The following is a 22978-nucleotide window of genomic DNA, read 5'->3' as shown; positions in this document are numbered from 1 at the left end:
AGCATCAGAAGAGGGTGACTCATGATAGACTCAATTATTTATCTTTTATTCATTTATATTTTAATTTTTCTACTAGTATATGCATTTACTTTTTCATTTAATACAGTGTAAAAGATAAAATAATTGAAATCATAAAACAATCATATTATTTTCCTCAATTTTGTTTTGATTATAAGAGTTCTTTTAATATAAACGGATAAATGAAATATTTTGGAAATAAAAAAATTGAATTTCATTCAAATAAAATAGTAATAGTTCACATTGATTTCACCTTATAAAACTATACCTTCAAATCGTTTAACTTGTGTTATATCTTAAATTAATTTAAAAAATAATATTTAATACCTATAACTTAATTTAACGTAAATATTATATTAGCTTATGAGAATCCTTACCTGCATTATTTTCCTTCTTTCTCCTTTTGCAAAATTCTCAATCCAAACTCACAAATCTTTTGAATTGGAAGTTCATCAATCCCTGATTTAATAAAACCAAATATTAACAATTACCATAGACATTTAACTTAATAATTATTCTAAAAAACTAAAAAACTTGAACCATACATTTCCATTTTTCTCCTTCTGTTCAAATCAACAATTACGGTCTCCAAATCTTATGGAGCAAAACTTCTTTGATTTCTACCATCGATTGCAATAAAACTTATAATACTTAACTTATTATTGAAGTGACTATAAATAATTTTTTGATTGAACACTTACCTTTAATATCCCAACTTTCTTCTTGTTCAAATTCAATATCCCCTTTCCTCTATGCTTTTTGATGTTAATTAACATAATAATATTTTTAATTAAAATTAATAATATGGTTAAATCATAAAACCCATAAACCCTTATCTCTATTGCACAATCACTAATCTTGATATTCATTATCATTTAATTCAATAGTTGGCCCAATCTTAATTCACTGATTTTTTTATTCATAAGTTGTTAATATTAACTTAATAACAATTAATTAAAAAAACATAACAGTTTATATAACTAAAATACAACCCTAACTCCACTGCTTTCACTGCGTGCTCGATTAGACAATTTCACAGGAGCATGCTCCCTTCCCGCAAAATGGCGTCGCTCGCAAATGAAGCTATAAGGCTCGTTGGGGCTCAGCTTCGACTCTTCCCCTCTCATACGAATCTGCTTGGTTTGGCTCAGTGTAACCACACTAAATCTTCTCCTCCCTTCCTAATTCCTACACACAAGACAAAGATGCAACTTCGATTTGGCTTGCTCGATCCATCTCCCTGTCATCGTCTCTCGTAGACAAGCCCTTGGAATATTGCAAAGATGTTGTTCCTCGGGTCAGAGAAGCATGCGACTGCCCCATTTTCTCTGGCTTCTACTTTTGCTCTGTGCCTATTCTCTGATCATACTCCTTTCTCTAATTTGAACGAGACTAAATTATTAGCATCCAAACGACAAATCCGTCTCGACGGTTCATTTTTGTTTGACCCGTCCTACCAAAATTAAATTTATTTTTATTTTTAACATGGTTAATAGAATGAGAAAAGCAAGGAATTACTCTATCCTCCTGATTTTGAATTTTGAGAAGCAAAAGTTTGCCCATAATTCAATATATATATATATAGGATCCTATGTTAAATCTACTTTTACAAAGAACCAAATAGAGCAAAGCAGAACTGAAAAAACAAAAAAGTAAATGTATAAATCAACGAATCTGTTTTAGTTTATATTATGAATGAACTATCATTGTTTATTTTAAATTGTATGGCTGAAATTTAATTTGATCATATAAATGATCAAACTATAAATACAAATGATAGATATTTCTTATGTATGTTTTATATTTCATAAAATAATTACCTTTATGTTTTGTCAAATATTTGCATCATTATTAAGAAATGTTTCTATGAAATTTAGAAACATTTAAATAAATTTGATACTTATCATGTCATCTAATTCAAACATAAGTTAAGTTTTGTTTCTATTTCAATGTTTGATTCAATTTTAATATCTTCACACACACACACACACACACACACAATTATTTTTACTTAATAAATTTGTAAAATAGACAAATATACATATTATTTCTTGTGAATTTCAATTTGCGCATGGTGAATTTTTGTCTTTCTAATTATGAGAACCCTAACAAAGGGCTTTCCAGAGTAATTCTGATGTTATGGACTCACCATGACAGTTGGATTTATGAAATGGGCAACAGTTGAGTATGTTTTTCATTTAAGAAAACATTATATTATGAGATGATTCAACATAAAATTGCACGCACTTCCGTCAGTCATCATCTCATTTAATTAAGATAGCTTCAGGACCACGTGGAAGTTAATAATGAAATAAAAGTAATTTTCTTTAAGAAAAAGATTATTAAACGTTTTAAATTTACAATGTAATGTTCTTTCTAGATAGAGCTGCGTACCTAATCTTTTGTACAGCTTGAGAGATGAATCCACCATTCACAGAACAAACTTTGGCATTAGTTTCACGGGAGGCATTCAATGGTGCTAAGTGCTGACCAAAAGCCCTTTCATTCAAAGTTGGATCAATAGCCTCGCAAAAAATATCTAGCAGTTGGATTTTGCTGAGTTTCCCCACTTCAAACAGGCACTGAAACAGATATAAATAGGAAGAATAAAAAGTTTAAAAACATTATAAAATTATTCGTTCAAACTTATAGCACAATTAAATACGATCAAAACAAACACCCATTTAGGGAAACAATTGGGCAAGTTACACAATAATGCAGATTTCATGAAAATGGTTCCTCGTTTAATGATTTTATCAATGGACCAAGGGTTTTAAGCATCTTCTTCTCGACAAGTTACCGATAAAAAAAAAGTTACCAATAAAATAGTGTTCACGCTAACTCTATAATAATTTTGTAAAATATCATTTAAGACATGATAAATATATTAAAAAACATTAATATATACGCAATGGAAAAAGACATGGACAAAGTAAAAGAAAAGTTGATGTAGTATGTGTATGCGTGGTGGAGGGGGATGCAAGTACACACTACAAGGGGATCAACAACACAACACTACGATCACCATTCTCCCTATACATTTCTCACCATTCAGGGTGTGTTTTGGAGGGCTTTTTACCTGCTTTCCATTTTGAAAAACACATTCTGTGTGTTTTGAGAGCCCGCTTATTCGGTACTTTTCGTAAAATCCAGTTCACAAAACCTTCGTTTATAAACAGCGGGGAGGGGCTCAGTTCTGAGGAACAGTTTGCGGCGCTGTTGGGAAAAGACGCCATTGTTGTTCTTCTTTTCCGCTTTTGTCTTGTTTGCTCCATGATATTTACCCCTAGTTGACTTCTCTTCCGTCTTCATTGTTGGTATTTGGGATTATGGCGTATCAGTGCCCCACCTTCATTGTGAAACATCTACATGTATCACAAACGTTCCTCTTTGGTTTAGGGTCACACAAAAAAGCTTTATTGATTAATTGTTGTTGTTTTTTCTTCTCTGTTGCCGAATTTCCAAACTCTGATTTTTTTTGTAATGACAAATTTGGGGTGTGCATTCCATGCTATTTTGATTTTGAATTCCATCTGATAACTCCGAATTTGTGGATGGCTACTTTGTTTTTAATTTTTTGTTTAGGTTTTGCATTCCATGCTATTTTAGCTTTTGTTGGATTGGAAGTTTTAGTTTTCATTTTTATGTTAAGGGAATTTGTTGTTCTACGGGTTTATGATTACGAAGTGCTCTTTTCTTTGTTTGTTATTCGGTACTTTTCGTAAAATCCAGTTCACAAAACCTTCGTTTATAAACAGCGGGGAGGGGCTCAGTTCTGAGGAACAGTTTGCGGCGCTGTTGGGAAAAGACGCCATTGCGGGGAGGGGCTCAGTTCTGAGGAACAGTTTGCGGCACTGTTGGGAAAAGACGCCATTGACGCCATTTTTGTTCTTCTTTTCCGCTTTTGTCTTGTTTGCTCCATGATATTTACCCCAAGTTGACTTCTCTTTCGTCTTCATTGTTGGTGTTTGGGATTATGGCGTATCAGAGCCCCACCTTCATTGTGAAACATCTACATGTATCACAAACGTTCCTCTTTGGTTTAGGGTCACACAAAAAAGCTTTATTGATTAATTGTTGTTGTTTTTTCTTCTCTGTCGCCGAATTTCCAAACTCTGATTTTTTTTGTAATGACAAATTTGGGGTGTGCATTCCATGCTATTTTGATTTTGAATTCCATCTGATAACTCCGAATTTGTGGATGGCTACTTTGTTTTTAATTTTTTGTTTAGGTTTTGGATTCCATGCTATTTTAGCTTTTGTTGGATTGGAAGTTTTAGTTTTCATTTTTATGTTAAGGGAATTTGTTGTTCTACGGGTTTATGATTACGAAGTGCTCTTTTCTTTGTTTGTTTTCTCTAAATTTGTATTCATATGCTGAGAAGGTTATGCTAAAAATTATGTTTGGAATTACGATGAATTCCAGTTGTTCTACGGAGTAAAGATATTTTTTGTGTTTACGATAACAATATGCACTTTTTTTGGGTTTGTTGTTATGTAGGTTTGGTGTCATATGTTGAGAAGGCTATGCTGAGAATTATCTATTTAAAATTTTTTTTTTTTAAAAGTTATCTATTTGAAATTATGATTCATGGTTGTTGTGCTATAGGGTTTTGCTGAGAGTTTTGTGGTCGGGGTTGCTCTTATTAGATCTTTGTTGGTTGGGAATTTTGTTGGTTATGCTTGGGGTTGCTTTGGTTAGGATCCTATTGACTGTGGTAGGGGTTGCTTTGATTGGGGTTTGGTTGACTGTGATTGGGGTTACTCTAGTTAAGGATTGGTTGGTTGTGGTTGAAATTACTCTTTTTAGGTTTTTGTTGGTTGTGGATTTTATTGGTTGTGGTTGGGGTTGCTCTACTTGGGGTTCGGTTGACTATGGTGGTTTTGGATTTTATTGGACGTGGTTGGGGTTGCTCTGGTTGGGGTTCAGTTGACTATGGTAGGGCTGCTCTGGTTAGAATTTGTTTGACCGTGTTTGGGGTTGCTCTGGTTAGGTATTTGCTATGGTAGACAAATGGATTGGTGAGCTGCTCCAATATCATACTATATTTCGGATGTTGAAAAATTTTTTTATGATTTATTAGATGAATTGTAGAATAATTATGGTTTGCATGAATCATCCCGATTTACACCAAGAGAAGTATTAGCCATCATTTTATATATTATGTCTTATAAAGAGTTCATTCGTGCTGTTTCCGAGCAATTCTAGCCTTTAACATAGATAATCAACATATATCAAACTCGTAGATCCTGCTTTAGGGCATACACTGATAGAAATTTGCAAAGAGATGAGATACATGTCATTGTTCATGGTATTGATTTATCTTATTAATTTGAATGCATGTTTTATAAAAAATAATTGTACTTGTGAATGTTATAAATAGGATTGTACATGAGCAATTGATAACATGTATGTCAATGCACGCGTTGCAACAATGATAAAATTGCATATATCATATGTTGTGGGTCTACAACACAATCTCTTAGCAATTTGTAACTCCCACATGTGTTTTACATTCTTAAGGGATGAATGAGAAGAGCTCATGATAGCTGCATATTCAAATTTGCTACTCGACAACGTGAATAAGAATTTTCAATGTCACCCCCTAGTAAGTACATTCATAGTCATATACGAAGTGTTTTTGAAGAGATGTACTAATAATATTATTATTCAAGGAAATATTAACTCATTGATTCAGGATATCCGATGCAACAAAGTTTCTTAAAACCCTTCCCCAATACGAGGTATCACTTTCCTAATTTTAAGCGCGACAATCAAGTGTTCAAAGGGAGGATTGAATTGTTCAACAAAAGGCACTCATCATTATAGAGTATTATCGAGAGAGCATTCGATGTATAGAAGAAGTGGATCATATTCTGAGGTATGCCGACATATTCCTTAAAAAATAGAGCATTCGATGTATAGAAGAAGTGGATCATACTCTGAGGTATACCGACATATTCCTTAAAAAATCAAATAAAAATAGTTGCAACGACAACACTGCAAAATTTTATACGGAGACATCTATCTCGAGACAATACAATATTGATTTTAGGGTCTTAAATGAAGATCTGTCATGCATATCTGTAGAAGCATTCAAATATCGAGCATGACAATCATTGCTCGAGAAAGACGGAGACATCTATCTCGAGACAATACAATATTGATTTCAGGGTCTTAAATGAAGATCTGTCATGTATATTTGTAGAAGCATTCAAACATCGAGCATGACAATCATTGCTCGAGAAAGACTTTGGTACGAATGACTTCAACACACTCAATGGGGAGAGTGTTCAAGAGATGATCTAGTTGAGAGAAGAAATTACAGATACTTTAGTGAATTCATTGCATATATCTAATTAATATTTTGTAATGTTTTACGATTAATATTTACACTTCGAGATGTATTGAGGATTTGTTAATATCCATTTTCACATCCATGTTTCCATGTTTTAATTTTTAAGTTTATAACTTTAGATATACATATTTTTCGTGTCTTTTTCTGATTATGAACCCTAATATTTTTTTTATTGCTCGATTGTATGTGGTCTAATTTGTGGATTAAAAGTATAATGTATTATAATCTCAAGGAAAATAAGTTCAAAGTCATCAAGTACTTTAGGAGTTCTATACTATCATTATGATACGCAGCGGTTTGAATACACATCAAAAAGTGAAGCCAGTTATGAGAAAAAAAAATTATCGATGTCCCAAAAATAGAACACACGAGGATTGCAAGTTTTTTCGATGGACTGATGATATAAAGCAGTTTACTCTAGAGCGACCAAGCGGGAGAGATGTTTTGAACAGAAAATTATCCTAAAGACTTGATCGTCTAAAAACGAAAGTGAGCGTCATTATAGTATTAGTTATTTTTTTAGTTTTTATTATTGAGATATTATGCATAAAGTGATGACTTATAATTGATGTATTTGAGAAATTTAGACTTCTAACATGATCTTTGTAATGTTAAAGCTGTTTTTGTTATCCTGCTACAAGTATTTTGAAAACCGCAATTATTCGACTAATTTACATTTGTAAAGGCATAACTGTCTTTTTACGAGAAATAGCTACAGCATACAGCAGCTTCCTGACAGCAGCTACGAAGTTACTTACCTAGGAAGCAGCTTCACAGTTATTTCTGCAAAAAGTCACAACCACCTCAAAGACAACCTAAGTAGCATTCTCATAAATAAAAGGACAGCGTACAATGTCATAGACTAGCTATATACATAAAGTTAAAACAACTCATTATTCAAGAGACAAAATATTTGATTCATTTTCTCCTATCTTCAAAAAGAAAGATGAAACAGCACATTTTCATTCATAATTCAAAACCCAACTTAAATTAGGAAAAATTCTTATTACATCAGATAGAATATCAAGTATTTATCAACTATCATGTCAAGATATTTTATCATTCTCTCATCTTCATATTGAACCCTAATGGCTAACTATTTCTGACTTTTCTAAATTGGATCCTTACCATAATTATTTGTCTAATAATCTTTTGCTGATCTAATATCTTCAAAAAGCTTTAAAGTTGCAATACATTTCAGAGTGCTTAAATTGTAGTCATATGATTAATAGTACCCTTTAATAATCTCTTACATGAATAACATGGTTTCACTAGAACCTTTGTTAAAATTTTAACTCTTTCAAAAAATTATTTATTTTGATGGTTTGGTAAGGCCTTGTGAGTGTCGCTGAAAATAGTTTAACTGGTAAAATGTGAGTGCATCTCCTTAACTTAGGCTTTAATAGATCGCAATTTGCTCAATCAATCAGGCAACTTTCAGTGAAAATAATTAAGCTCATGGTTTGATTTCGTTAGCCCAACCTATTGGATATCATGCAAATTTAATAGCCTTATATCAGTTCAAGCTATTACATTTACTTATTATATGCATATATTTGTCATTCTTTGCACCTCCAAATACTTGGTGGAAATAGGGACTAAGTTGACCTCCTTCCAAGGAAAGCTGATGCAAATTAAACATATCGGAAGATACTTATTGAGTTAAAGGCTGTGCGTATAAAGTTTGTGAAGTAGTTTTATGAGACCTTACGACATTATAAAGTAAGGTAACACATAGCCAGTGATACAAATTCAGTATGGATATATAGAAGAGATGCATAACCAACATTGTAATGACAATAAAGTGAGAAAAGAAGGTAATAAATAGGTTTCATAGTACTAATTGCCCAATGTCATAACTGGAAAATACAAATTCACATGCATCACATAGTCAAATGGTAAATTAATGTTTAACGGACAATATCAACAATAAATGCATGATATAGCTTGTCAAGTCTAATAAGTCCTTTATGGATAATTACATGAATATGAATAAAAAGTCAACCAAGGAACGTGATAATAAACAGAAAATAAAGCAAAAGAAATTTATATAAACAGAATAGTGCAAGCTTGATAATTCATATTCTTTTCAAGAGAGAATTGAATAGGTTTAACTGTATTACCAGAACTGCAGAACTCCAACTGTTTTGCAGCGACTTCAACTTAGACAAGCCTTGCACAAGACTATTGTTTCCTATAGTTTTCCCCCTGGACACGTCACTCCCCAATGTAAAAGCCAATGCCAAAATAAGCAATCACTATCAGAAACAGGAATAACATGAGAAGTCAAACCTCTGACATGATGGTAAATCAGAAGCATAGCTCCTCAAAACTTCAGATAATGATTCACACTTGCCAGACCAGAAAGCCTGCAACAATAAATATGCACAAGACAAAAATAGATTAAATAAATTCAGCCACCAAGAAAAAAGAGACTGACATTTAAAAATCAAACTTTCCATCTAAACTGTGGCTTCAAAGATGTTATCCAGGCAATATACAGAAGAAATTACAAGAATGTTTTTAGAATTTAGATACTGAGTAATGCTGCAAAAAAGGGATTCAAATATGAAGCCAAACATCAACATAGGCGGTGTTTGGCTGCAACCTAAATCTACGTTAAATAGGATTTATCAAATCCAATAATTCAATACTCTGTGCGACGGAGACGAGCTTGCGAGCGACCGGCGGAAGAAATTCTTAAATCCACATAACAATCGGATTTACTAATCCAGATTTACGTCCTAATAGAGACAGAACACATGAAGAAAAGACGGAATGTGAAAAAATTTGATTTAACTGGACACTGGATTTAATTTTCATTTTATTTATGTTGGTTGCATTTACGCTAAATTCATGGCTAATCATATTTAAATTATGCTATCAAATACCGCCTAAAAATTATATTTTACTAAGTTGAAGCCTAAGAAGCGCAAGGCCTAACAAAACTTTAAGTGGAAATGTTAATTAATTCCAGTTAACACTCCATTTAAAGTTCCACACTTCCCTGACCAGAAGCCTGCAGATGGAAAAATGAATATGGTGAATAATAGACTACATGACTTCAGCAGACTAGAAATCTAGAACATCATTCTGGAACCAAACTGCCATGGAATAATGGGTGCTGAAAAGATATTCAGTCATTTATTATTCAATATGTAAACAAAGAGAAGTGCTCTAGCATGGAAATATCTGTGGCATATGAGGAAGAAAGAAAGTGAAGCTGAATATGTAAGCTTAAAGACTACATTATACCATCAAATCCATGCCAAGGGTCATTATTTAAAGCTATACCCCATAAAAATATCATAAACGACTGATATTAAATTTAGCAAATGTCATAGTTGGCATAGATCAGAAAATTCAAAAGGCAGGAACATGGAAAATAAGTTGCATTAAGTATCCCAGCAGAGTTAAGTAAAACCTCAGAATCTTCATGAAGCATGCCCGGACACAGAAAACTTAAAGGTACCGCGGAGAAGTGTTTAATGCAAGCAAGCTGCAGAAGAAAATAACCATTTAACACAGGCAAGCTCCAGCGAGAAACTGCAATCATAATGTCCTTTCATAAACAATTGTGTGCATTAAAAAAGAATGGCATGTTAGAACGAGAGAGCAGGCAAAAGCTGAGAACGTTCACCTTCAGTGCCTTTAAGAATGAGGTCATCGTTCCATCATGTGTATGGAAATGGTTTCTCAAGAAGCATGCAACCTTGTGGCCAATAAAGAACCCAGAGCATGATTTGACAAGAACAGACTCAATTAGAGAATCCATTCTCCTTACAGGAAATTCCAGTGTGAACTTACAAAACTGCAAATTATGCATAACACTTGAAGGGAGAAGATTTCTTAGCGCATCAGAAGTCGTAGTCACCCCCAATATGAAAATGAATGGAATTTTCATCACCCATTCACTACAAATTTAAAAGTTAAGAGAGAGGATTGTAAAACAGGAAAGGAAATGTAAAATTTATTTTTCTTAATAAAAATATCAGTGGCAAGTTGAAGCAAAAAAAAGTTAGAATAAGGATTGTTCAATCTTACGCAGGTTCAATCTCAAAAAGGATAACATTAACTCCAATAAAAGTTCAAAAATCTAACATAGCTCAATCAAATTGATAAAAAGTCTCAGCTATCAAAAAGTAAACATAACATTTCATGTACTCTAGTTCTTTAGTTTGAGAACATAACTTTCCAAAACCCAGGCAATATAACATAATTTCAAGCTATGTTTAATAATAAAATGTCCTTTACATATCCGAAACTTTTGATTGTTATATAGACAATGAGGTGACAGAAACCAATTCAAAAAATCAACATTGTCAAATTTCACATTCTAAAAAATCTGAATTTCAAATAATCATAAAGATCACACAACTACTGGCTGTGAATGAAAAACTACACCGACGACAATTCTTAGTGAAGTTGAAGTATAACAGAAAAACAAATAACAAGTAGAATGCTCTCCTAAAGGGCAAAGCATGAAAATAAAGATATATAATAGTTACATTCAAGAAAATTCATTCAAACATGGTGATAGTTTTACATCTCAATTTTGTATAAAAATCTCCCACACAAACAAATAAAAAGAGATAAAAAGAAAGAATACAAGAGAGACTTTGAACCTGGAAAAAAAAAGTAGCAAGAGGGGTCTTGCCCAGATGAAATGATCATATGTAGTGGATGGACATTACTAAAATATTTTTTTTTTTTTGCTTAATCGTAAGAGATGGTGTTACAAAGTACTAATCTAATGTTGAAGGTGTGAAGAATGTAGAAGAAATAGCGGAAAAAAAAGATGGAAGTAAAAAATTGGCAATCCATTGCTGATGATATATAGTTGAGTTATAATGATTGAGCAACTCCAGTCAGATAGCAATATTCAAAAATGATAAGCGAGTGTGAAGTGGGAGCTGCCCCGGTTCAATGGAATTCCGTGAAATTGCAGATTCCAAGACCCCATTTACGTGGGATCAACGGAATGTAAGAGATCCTGTCTCATAAGCTCTGTAGCAGAAAATTTCCTCCGTGGGAACTCCCAATTTGGGATTTCTTGGGCGAGCAGTCCTTGTGCGGCCTATTTTTTTGTTTTTCAAATAGAATTAGGGTTATTTTGATAGGGAACTATTTATATCTTTTTATTTTATTGTTTTCGCAGACTTACTTCTATAAATTTTGATATTATATTATCAAATTTCAACCCAAACGAGTGTTGTATTATCATTTTTTACAAGTGGTGTGCTTGTAGATTGTTCACGAACCTGTGGTGGAACCTCCTCACCGTTTCATGGTTCTCGCTACTATTTTTTGGCCCCGAGAGCTGTCAAACACCACCTATCCCCTTCTAAAAGCAATTGATCTCCCATGTTCTCATTCTCATGCCATTCCACAACCACTTCCTCACTAAATAGGAATCCTCAAACGTTATCATTTAGTATTAGATCCTAACAAATCCTAGAACATCATGGATTTATTTTTTTTGCTCACAAACAAAAATTTCACAAAACCAAACATAATACCTCCACCCAAAAAGAAAACGATCATCCTCCATCTACCTTAACCCTAACCCTGTTTCACAAAACCAAACATAATACCTCCACCCAAAAACAAAACGATCATCCTCCATCTAGACTTAACCTTAACCCTAACCCTGAATTGTCATTTCATTTTAGCCGAAATTATAATTAGAGAAAGTGACGCCATGCAGGCAAAGAGAAAAACTCAATGGCATGTTCAAAAACTTAGTATAAAAGATATGCAGTGAAAAATCCTCCAAGTACGAAAAGACTTGTCGTCTTTGATATGAAACTACCCAGAGATGTTGTTCATAACCACAATGATGACTCACAAGAATGAAAAGAGAGTAAATCTCTTCTATCAAGAAACTTTCAGTGATTAAGAACCAATAACCCGTCACTTTGGCATTAAATACCAGAGTAGAGGCCCGGAATTTGGAATGAAGTTTGACTTGTTGGACTTTGACGAACATTTGGATTTGAATGAGTTTATTGAGTGGCCAGAACATTATTTTTAGTGCAAAGATGTTTTACAAAATAAAAAAGTTTAAATTAATTCATCAAGCTTAGGAAGAACGCTTTCTTGTAGTGAGAAAACTTGAAACATTATTGAGATTAGAAAGGAAAGAGCAAAATCACCACATATTCTAAGATAAAAAGGGACATGCAATGCAAATATCTTCTCCCAAAATGCTCAAAAGATATGTTCATAAAACTTCATAAACTGTTTTAGCGGGATTTCTTTATGGAGTACACAGCTGAATTTAATCAACTCATGCTAAAACATGAAATGGTGGAACTAGAGAAGCACACAATTTCAAGATATCTTGGATGACTAAAATCATCTATTAGTAATATGTGCAATTGAAACTATATTGATCCGTACTGATGTACAGACCCAACCTTTGAAAGTGGAGAAACAACAATGTTAATATATGACAACCGCATCCTATGGATAGAGCTCAACCTTAGGATCAGTCAACAAGAATACTCCCATCGCACCCAAGCTGACTCCTACTAAGCAGAAGTTCAAGGTTGAAAAAAAGTGGTTTTATTATGGTCAATTGTCCAAACATGAGGCTAATCTCTTTCACTGAGCATGGAGTAGTTAACGAAATGGACAGTGATATATGTGAGAAATGACAATGTCAAAGAAGAGTATCAACTTTCAGTCGATGAGTGACATATGCTAGTTGTTCGTCAAATCCTTCATACTAAACCCACAAGAGAGCAATAGTAGCTCCGCAATATCTTTCAAATTCGTTGCACTGTGAAGGGAATTGTGTCCAATTATATCATAGATGTAGGCAGTTGTGAGAATATGACGTCTAGCCAAATGGTCGACAAGTTGAATCTAGCAACACAAGCACACCCAACCATATTCTCGAGTGTGGTTGAACGATGAGAATGAGGTCACAGTTAACAAGATATGCCTCGTGGATTTTTCTATCGAAGACCTTTTCCAGAAGCAAATATGGTACAATGTCATGCCTATGAATACTTTTCACCACCTATTAGATCGTGCTTGGTAATATGATTGTTGTGCACATCTTAAAGTCTACAAGACATATATTTCCTCACACAAAATGATAAGTACATGTGTTTTCACCAAAAATAAGAAGAAATTAGTTTTGTGAATTTCACATGTGCAACTCAAAGAAGTGAGATTGGAGCGCTCAAAGCGGTAGAAAATGGATATAAGTAATTGAACTTGGGCGCCTAAGCGCCCATCCCATAGCACAATTACCGGCCCTATAAAATCTTTTTTTTTTTTTTTGTTGAGAGCAAGCATCTAGATGCCATAAATCCTATGCTCTAGTTTCAAAAACTTCAAAAACCAAGTTCACACAAAAAAGCAAGATCTTCTTTTTTTTTTTTGGTTGAGAGCAAGCACCTAGATGCCATAAATCCTATGCTCTAGTTTCACAAACTTCAAAAACCCAGTTCACACAAAAAAGCAAGATCTAGCAACCAACATGGCGCTAGCATCCATATTGACGTTTTTGTGAGTTGTGATTGTAATCTTTGGAAGAATCCTTGCATGAAATTGGCAATATAATTAGGATATAAATTAATTCATTGAGGGTGCTTTTTAGAGACTCTTACGGCATAGAGAAGAACAATAGCGACAAAAGAATAAAACGAGAACCCATGAAATCTGATTTTTTTTCGTTCTACACTCTTTGGATGTTTTTATGTCAATCATTTATTTGTGAGTATTTTAAGCATGAAATAAATCCCTATTATTGGACTTAGATGTACTCGAATATATTAATGGTTTAACGTTAATGTGATCCTTTGATCATATGCTCTCATTGTTACTATAAATTTTCAATTTATGCATATTTACTTATAATGTACTAGCCACTAATTGTAAATTTTGCAAGTTTATTTTAAATCGATTAGTGAGAAAAAACTCATTTTGGTTGGCATATCATGATAGCTCATAGTATAGAGATGCCTATGTTTAAATCATATAAACGTTTTGATCCTTTGTCATTTATTAGGGGAGTTTACGTACATAGCACAAAATTCTTATGTATTTGCATATCTCACACCTAAACTCTTATATTTGCATGCATAAATGTATTTGCATATCTCACACCTAAACTCTTATATTTACATGCATAAAACTCAAATATTTAATATTACATAAAAAATAGCACTATTATCTTTTTTTGAAAGTTAAATGCACCTTTTCAAGTACAGGTTTAAGACGCCAAAGTGCTATGTTCGTAAAAATTGAAATTTAGGTGCGAGATAAGTAAGTACATAAGAATTGTGTTCTATGTATGTAAACTCCCCTATTTATTAATAAGACTTATAGGTATTGAATTGATCTCAAAGATGATCTTATATTAGATTGATGAATTAACGACTCTAGGTTTTGAAAGAATGGTAGACATTATAGAATTTGATTACAACCAAATAAAATTTTATTCATTGGCTCAAATTGCAATTTAACAAACAGAACTTATCTCAGTGAAATATAATTCGAAGACCTTAGACACAAATTTCTACCCAACATGCTTTTTAATTTTTTTTAGTTTGAATGTTTCTTCTGCACATCATAGCCCTATTGTCAACCACTCAGTTGAAGTTATAACCAATCTGATTTCACTACTTAGTGGTACAAACCATATATGATCATATACTTATCATTATTTTATTATGTGTACGACGACATACTATTGTGCATGCATTTTGCATGACAGAGGCCTGTTTCCAATATATATCATGATCGCAACTATTTAAACCGAGTTCAACATTAGCTAAACGCTTGCTAAGATTCAAATACTTTACATCGAACATATTGAAGTGTCAAATAAAATACTCCTAGCAGTAAAGTATGAAGATCAACCAGTAATAACCGATGTTAATTTAAAGTCTGAATTCCAATGGCAGAAATGGGTTTATGAGTTCTTGAACTGTTGCAATAATGGAATATACATCAAAAGTGTAGCTAGTATAAGGATAATAGGAAAAATGGCACATCAATTATAATGCTTTTGATATAGAGAAGGAGACTATAAGGAGGGAGAGTATTTTTAAATTAATACATTCTTTTTCTTATCAAAGCAATAAAAAAAGTTTGATGAGAAAATACACTACTTTAAAAAAACTCTGACCACATAACTGTAAAAAAGTGATAAAATATAGAGTTGCACTTGTAAAATAAAATTGCCTCATTATTGCTCTTGAAAGATTCAATCAGAAAAAAAAAAATTCCAACATACCTTAGCATTTTTATAAAATCTGCCAAGACTGCACTATCACATCGCCCAACGTCATCAATTATAACAGTAATTGGCTTATCACGATTCTCATCTTCGCAAAACCATGAGGCTATTAAAGGTACATCAACAATCTATTGATAACAGAAAAAAATAAAAAAGTTAAAAAAAAAAGCAATTCATAGATATTTGATGAAAATTGTTCTTTGTAATGTAATTACTTACATCGGAAGCCTTTGAAGCAAGTTGTCGATATAAACTACTCAAGCAACTTCCTATACCATGCTTTGTCGACATATCCAAGGCCGAGATAAAAGCTGCATGACACCCATTAGACTGCATGTACCCTTTGAGATCTTGAAACGTCAGCAAATCATCAACAAATTCAATATTCTCTGCAAAGAATATCTATATATAAAAAAATCATTCATTTCTTTCTCATGACCTAACCAAATTTAAACATGTTCCATACTTCACAAATCTGCATAAGAAAATAAATAATTCGGGCAATGTGGCATACTTGTAAAGACCAGCGCTGCTGGAATCCTTTTGCATGTGCCACCTGTTGCTATTGGGTATGGCTTCATGATATGAACGAGACTAGTGGATCTGATAGAGGAGAATGATTCAAAAACCCACTGGTGAATCTCCTCGAACAAAGTGATGTTGATCTCCCTTAAAACATCCTAAAATATGAACATAAGTCGTAGACACACTAAGGCATTGTTTGGTAAAGGCTTTAAACTGTCTTAAAAATAATTAAAACCATCACAAAACATTAGTTAACCTCATTATTAACCATTGAAAGCAAAGCCTAGCTTTTCTCGCTTAGAGGAAAAGTAAGATGTCGGTTAATGGTTGGTTCGATTGTCCATTTATTCAGAAACAAGGAGCATGAACAAAATTAAAATAAAATAGAAGCTTAACCACAATTAAAATCAATTGATTGACCAAAGAGATAAGCTTGATATAGGCTTGTGAAGTTATTTGCCCTTTTTTTAGAGCTTTGGCTTCAATTATATGTAGAAGTCATGTTGGGTTGACAGATTTGTTGATTATCTGAAATCAAAAACCATCTTACCATCCGCAAGAGAACCGAAATTTATAATTAAAATTGCCATATAAAAGCAAATAAATGGTGAATTATGGAAAAAATCAACAATTTCACCATATTGATGTGCATGTAAAAACAAAGTCGCATGAATTCTAGACGAAGTTCATTCAAATGCATGTGGTAGCATTCTACTCATCAAACACTAGCAAACTAAATTATAGGCAATGTTACTTCTAATCAAGTATCAAAGGAATGGCCAAAAATTACTTTAGAAAATCTTTAAAATGTAAGAAATTTGCCTCCATGTAACTTGTCCATGGCCATATATAATCTACAAATTGGACTCAATCGACCCTTTCACACGAGCTAAAGGATATATAAAATTCATTACTGTAATAATCAACTACTTCATTAAATGGATAGAAGTCAACATGCCAACAAAGACAACTTCTAAGATTGCCTATAATTTCATTTGAACCGACATCATCCACCAACATGGTCATAAGAGTCAATTTGTCCATTCAAGCAAAATTTCAGTTCTAATTAAAATGAGTTTAATTCAGGCAAAGAGCAACAATTCACCCAAGAGCAAACCCACCAACAAAACAATCCTAATTCAGCCAAATAGCCGCATAATTAGACCCAGAAGCTAATTCATCAAACGAATCAAAAAAAACATATTCAGCCAAAAAAGCCTGTTAGCCAACTCAGCTATCATGATTCTCTTCTCAGCCTAAAGAACTATTCAGCTATTATGGGTTTACTTAGCCAAAGAGCCAACCTAAAATTATATTAACTTTCCTCATGCTTAATAGTAATTTTCAGCTCAATGGCAACACAATGAATGAGCAAATGAGACGAAAATGTAATATCTTTTTAAGTAGAAAGGGAAAAAAAATACAACTCAAGTAGTATTAATCTTGGTAAGTCCTTAGTGACAGTATAGAAAGCTTAAATATCTTCAAGTTGGGAGAAGCATTTGCTTGGTTAGCTTGATTCTCTTTTCAAATTGGCACATTTGGAGATCAAAATATTCACTGGATTTGATCAAAGAGCTAAAGGTTTCTCCAAATGTCTTCAATTTCTCTCACTCATTTTAGTGACTTCAAACTTTTCATCATTTTTCTTGAAGAGGTTCTTCACCATGGAGACCTCTGGTGAGGCAGTTTTAAATTCTTGTTACCCCTTCTCGGATTGTGTGGCTACCATAACAAGGTCATATCCTTCTAAAAAATGTCATTTTTCGTATTTTCTAAAATTTTAGTATCCAACACTTCGGTCTTCCGATTTGTCAAAGCTAACTTTAAGTTTTCCAAGAAATCCTACAAAACAAGGTTGCACCGCACTTGATGCTTAGCAGCTTTAAACTGCCTCCCGTAGCAGCTAGTCAGCATGTACACTGTCAGTTGACAACACTAGCCACATCATGGCAACTTGGAAATCGATCATAGGCACCCATCATTCTCAATCCTAAATTGTTTGAGAGAAGATAGCAAAACCAAGATCAAAAGGAAAAACACCATCCTCTAGTAACTTCGGATCAATAGAACAATCAATCTGGCCAATTTTCTCACCCTCTAGCTATTGACAAGCTTTCCACCTTTGGCTCTCAGGATGAAATTGACCCCTCTTTTGTGACAACTCAGTGATTCTCTCATCCTTGCGACTCCTGATCAATGAGGCGGGTCCCATTTCTAAGGTTCTAAGATAGCCGAAGGAAGACCCCTAAGGCTAGATCCTAACTCCCACAAGAAATACTAGACCTCACGAAAATTGAGGTCAACACTTAGTTGCCAACTTTTCAGTAATAAATATGACAGCAGACCAACTTGAACCAGGCCCAGAGATTTAATCCTTGTTGGGGGAGCTGCAGAGGTCTCAGCTATTGTAACCACTAGGAGATTAGTCACTCCTGAAAACTTCTAAGGTATGATCGCTTTAGACACAACTGAAGAAGTAGTAATTCCACCCTCAACGTTTTCACCTCGATAGCAAGTGACGGAAAAGGCTACGCAGCCAATAAAGAGCAAGTTGCAGTCGTCTCGCAAATGGTTTCAGCTATAAAAATTAAGATTATCTAGATGTTCAAGTCCTTGGTACCCACATTTGCTATATTTTTTTAAAATTGCTTTACTTTTTTTTAACTCCTTTCTAAAAAAATTCAACATCAGAATCATTAGATATTAAAAGAACATCAGGATATGTTAAAAAAAAAACAGTTAGAATTCAACCAACTTAATATAAAAAATAAACACTAGGTTGAATTAACATGTTCCAACAAAAAAAATATTTCTTAACATTGTCAAATTGAACCCAATTTTCTTCATATAAAAAGAAAGTGTGTAATCATCCTCCTTTTACTAGTCAAGTAGTCACAAAAAACAGAAGTTGGGCCTTGATCAGCTATTGTCAAAAGCATTTCACAAAAAAAAAATTATTTTTCTAATTTTGTATCTTACCTGAAATTTTGATATGATTGGATGAGAGAGAGCACTTCTGTCCTTAAAGCATTTATTTGTGAACAGATGTTGGAAGAAGATAATTTTTTACTCAATCTTCTTCTGATGTGGAAAGATTACGAAAGAGATCAGATTTGTGAATGAATTTTGTAGAACTTAAACTAGGATGACTAAGTGAAGGCAAAGTTGGAATCGGATTTTACAATCGTGAATTGCATTGTTGAACAGGATTTGGACAATTGCCTCCTTCGGAGACCGAATCAAGTAGGGCTCATCAATGTGTACAGTATTTAAGAAAACCTCAACTTCATAACTAACACCTTAGATAGTCAAGCACAAACGCATCACTCTTCAATGCCCTCACCATGATGAGTAAAATGCCAAAGATGATGCTCATAGAGAAAAGGCCTAAAATCTACAGAGAACAAAAAAGTACAAAAAGGTAACAGCATAAGTTCAAAGCTACTTATAAACATGAAAAGTTATGCCTTCAAGAAACGCCTAATCAAGGCTATTTTGGAGAATTTCTTATAACACAAATGATTTTTTTTTTTTTTGAAGATTTTTCCAAAGATTAACGTCATTGCTCGTCACTTTTAGAGATTATATAGACCAAGCACAACTTTTAAAATTCTTAAACTCTAAAATTTAAATGATAACTCATCTCACTATAAGAAAAAGAGAACTAAAAACTCGATAACAAAAACACTTCATCACAGTTTGCATTGCATTAATGGCGACATGAAGTCAGCTCTTCTATCCCTTATTTAAATTTGTTCAATATGAGGCCCACCTTGAGGCTCGTCTTAGCGCTTTTTTCAAAAAAGACCATAATGAGACTTGTGTCTGATTGTCCCAAGGCAAGGTGTACACGTCACACAAGCTGAGACGCACCTCAAGGCATGCCTCAAACTTTTTAGACTATACGTGATTTTTTAAACAAAATTAAAAGTAACATTAATATGTTTCAAATAGTAACATTCACACCTCACATATTAATAAAAAATAAATAAAAGGAAAAAATGTCCATAAAAATATATGTGGCTGTAATTTTAGTCATCAACAAATTTATTATTTTAATTAATATTTTTATTAATGAATATTTATTAAAAAATAGAAAATAACTATGATTAAAGATAATAAGGAATGAGAGAATATAGATATGTCGATGATTCTAACAAAAATTAATTGGATGATAAGAGAAATAGGGACTTATAAATTAAAAATTTAAATGTTGATGACTCGTTATATTTTTGTTTAGGTGGGGAATAATATGAGTGAGATGGAAAATTTAATAATAAATTTATTTTGATTGTTATGTTTTGATGTTTAAGTAACTTATTTTAATATTTTAGCTTACTTTAATAGTTTAATAATTGTAAAACTCATTTTATTTCATAATTTGATGTTAGGAGATTAACATGTTCTTATTTTACGCAAATAATTACTTTTTACTTAAAATGTTATTATAGTACTTTCTAACATGTTGGTAAATTAGAATATCAAAATAGTATTTCCTACTTAGCACTTTATAATTTATACAATATTAATTAATAAATGTAATTTTTTTTATATTTGAGGCTTGCGCCTCAAAACACTTTGAGACTTACGCCTCAGCTTCATGAATGGAAAATGCCACAATACCCAACTGGGCAAATTAAAACATAGCTCCTACTTGACATTGTGTTTCATAAACAAAGAGTATAATTTTAAATTTCATTATGCTGCAATAGATACAAATCACACAAATTTAAGTGAATATAAATTTGGGTTACATTCATTAATACAACATAGTTTTAGCACTTGCTTTGTAGCGATTATCGCCACTAGCAGGAAACTAGCTTAACTTTAGAAACTCTAAGCAACTTCATTCATTGTAGCATCAAATGAATCTCCCGAACATTTATTCTTTCAAATAGCACCCTCTTGGCTACCTCGACGCTTTGCCTCTAAAAGAGTGAGCTAGCCTATGACTCAGCCTTCTCAACCTCTACATTGTAGTAAAGTATAGCCAAGGTGATTTTACAAGGCCCATCTCAACCATAACTTCATCAATCAACTTTATTATGGAAGCAACCTCTGTCGATTCCCGAACCGAGCATGGCATAGAGCCATGCATGTCATGTATAACTCACAGTCTAGAAGATTTCTTGGAGCTAATTTGGCGGCAATCTCATCTTGCTTCTATAAGAGCCTCAACAAGCAATCATCTTCTGGTTCTCTCAACCCCAACTCATCAAAAGCTAGGCCTAACACCACCAAAAAGAGGCAGCGCGAGGTACCACAACAAATCTTGAATCCAAAAAGAGTTTTGAAAAGTAATCATTGAAGCTGCAACGTGAGCAATTTTGACCTAGCCTTGGGGCTAATCATCACCTTAAAGCTCAATCACAGTAATATAGACTACAACAAGAAGCCTTTATCTCATTAAGTGGGGTCGGCTACATGAACCCTTTTTCTCCATTGTGTCCTCTTGAGTGTCAAATTTTCATTTAATTTAATATCACTTTTTATACGACATGCCCAAGTCTATTTAAGTCTATATCTACCTTTCTTAACATAATTCAAATCTAAAACATCTACTCTCTGAACCGGATCATTAGATAGTAACCAAACCATCTAAGACAGCTCCTCCAAGCTTGTCTACCACTGGAGCTACACCACTTTCACGAATAGATTCATTTCGCATTTTGTCTCTAAGTGTCAAGCCACTCATCCACCTAAGCATTCTCATCTCAGCAAAACTTAACTTTGTTAATCTAAAACATCTACTCAAACGAATGCCTTTAGACTCAAATGTAAGCCTCCATAATTCAAATTTTTCCTAAACTCTTTCTCTAGTCTTATCTACAAAAAGAATATCATCAGCGAAAAACAAACACCAAGGTACATCCTCCTGTAAATGTCCAGTAAGAATGTCCATAACTAAAGCAAAAATATATGGACTTAAAATCGATCCCTGATGTAACATAGACTACCTAAAAAAATTTAAAAAACAAATCAATGAGGGAAAAAAAAAATTTTGCCAAAGGAGAAGCAACTTAGAATTTACAACACTATATTTGCCAAAATGGCTCAATTATTTCAAAAAAACTTCATCCAAAAAATTTATTGTAAGGGCCAAAGCCACCTTCAAAAACAAAAATGATTCTTTATTAAATAAAAAATTTTAGGTGATACAATACGAAAACTTTTGTATGTACTTATGCAATAAGTTTCTCAACAATCTCCAAGGCAACTTCAACTTGCAAAGACTAGTTGATCGGACAAAAATGCACCCCTAAAATGAGTTCAACAGAAGTCACCATAGGAACAGGGAAGACCGCCTCCTTATATGGCTTGGTAAGTTCCAGCCTTGCATTTTTTCCCTTCTTTAAGCTCTCGCCTTTCTCCCTTTTCAACCTTTCCCGAGCACGTTATCTTGAAATACTCGGAAATCATAATATGGCTGCTAGAATCTCCATACGCATAGCCCCTTCATCATGAAATTTGAGGTGAGAGTGGAAGGGGGGTCATTTATAGGAAGCAAATGAACCCCACAAAATAAGATACAAAGCTTTCCAGATTAAACAAATTTCCTCCTAACATGCATTTCAAGTAAGGGAAAGCCGCAGGAAGCCAAAACCGAAACCCCAACATGCATGAAAGGCCAAATAACCTCTCCCATATCTCATGCTAAATAATAAAATAAAAAGAAATGAAAAGCCTCATAATTCATATCCCAACATGCTTGCAAGAAGTGCCAGAATTATTTCAAAACCATATTTCAAGCTTCATATTCACGATAATAGAACTATGCCACAGTTTCATCTCAAACAAGTAGAAAGAAGAAGAACAT

At 33.3% G+C, this 22978-nt stretch overlaps 1 protein-coding gene across 5 annotated transcripts in view; it reads right to left on the bottom strand.

Moving 5' to 3' along the window:
- Window positions 1-22978, bottom strand: part of LOC110024685 (origin of replication complex subunit 3) — a gene marked incomplete at its 3' end in the record, with an annotated part of 82487 nt that overhangs the window by 31759 nt on the left and 27750 nt on the right. For 4 of the 5 annotated variants that reach the window (XM_020724793.1, XM_020724797.1, XM_020724795.1 and 1 more), the window contains 8 exon segments: window positions 2413-2600; window positions 8501-8585; window positions 8670-8746; window positions 9802-9876; window positions 10018-10291; window positions 15631-15761; window positions 15853-16022; window positions 16148-16313. In XM_020724793.1, coding sequence (XP_020580452.1) covers window positions 2413-2600; window positions 8501-8585; window positions 8670-8746; window positions 9802-9876; window positions 10018-10291; window positions 15631-15761; window positions 15853-16022; window positions 16148-16313 — 1166 coding nt within the window. 5 annotated transcript variants of the gene reach the window in all.

The sequence above is a fragment of the Phalaenopsis equestris genome, unplaced genomic scaffold, assembly GCF_001263595.1.
Source record: "Phalaenopsis equestris unplaced genomic scaffold, ASM126359v1 Scaffold000267, whole genome shotgun sequence".
NCBI lineage: Eukaryota > Viridiplantae > Streptophyta > Magnoliopsida > Asparagales > Orchidaceae > Phalaenopsis > Phalaenopsis equestris.
Note: the sequence above shows the minus strand (reverse complement) of the source record. Positions and strands in the feature narration are given on the sequence as shown.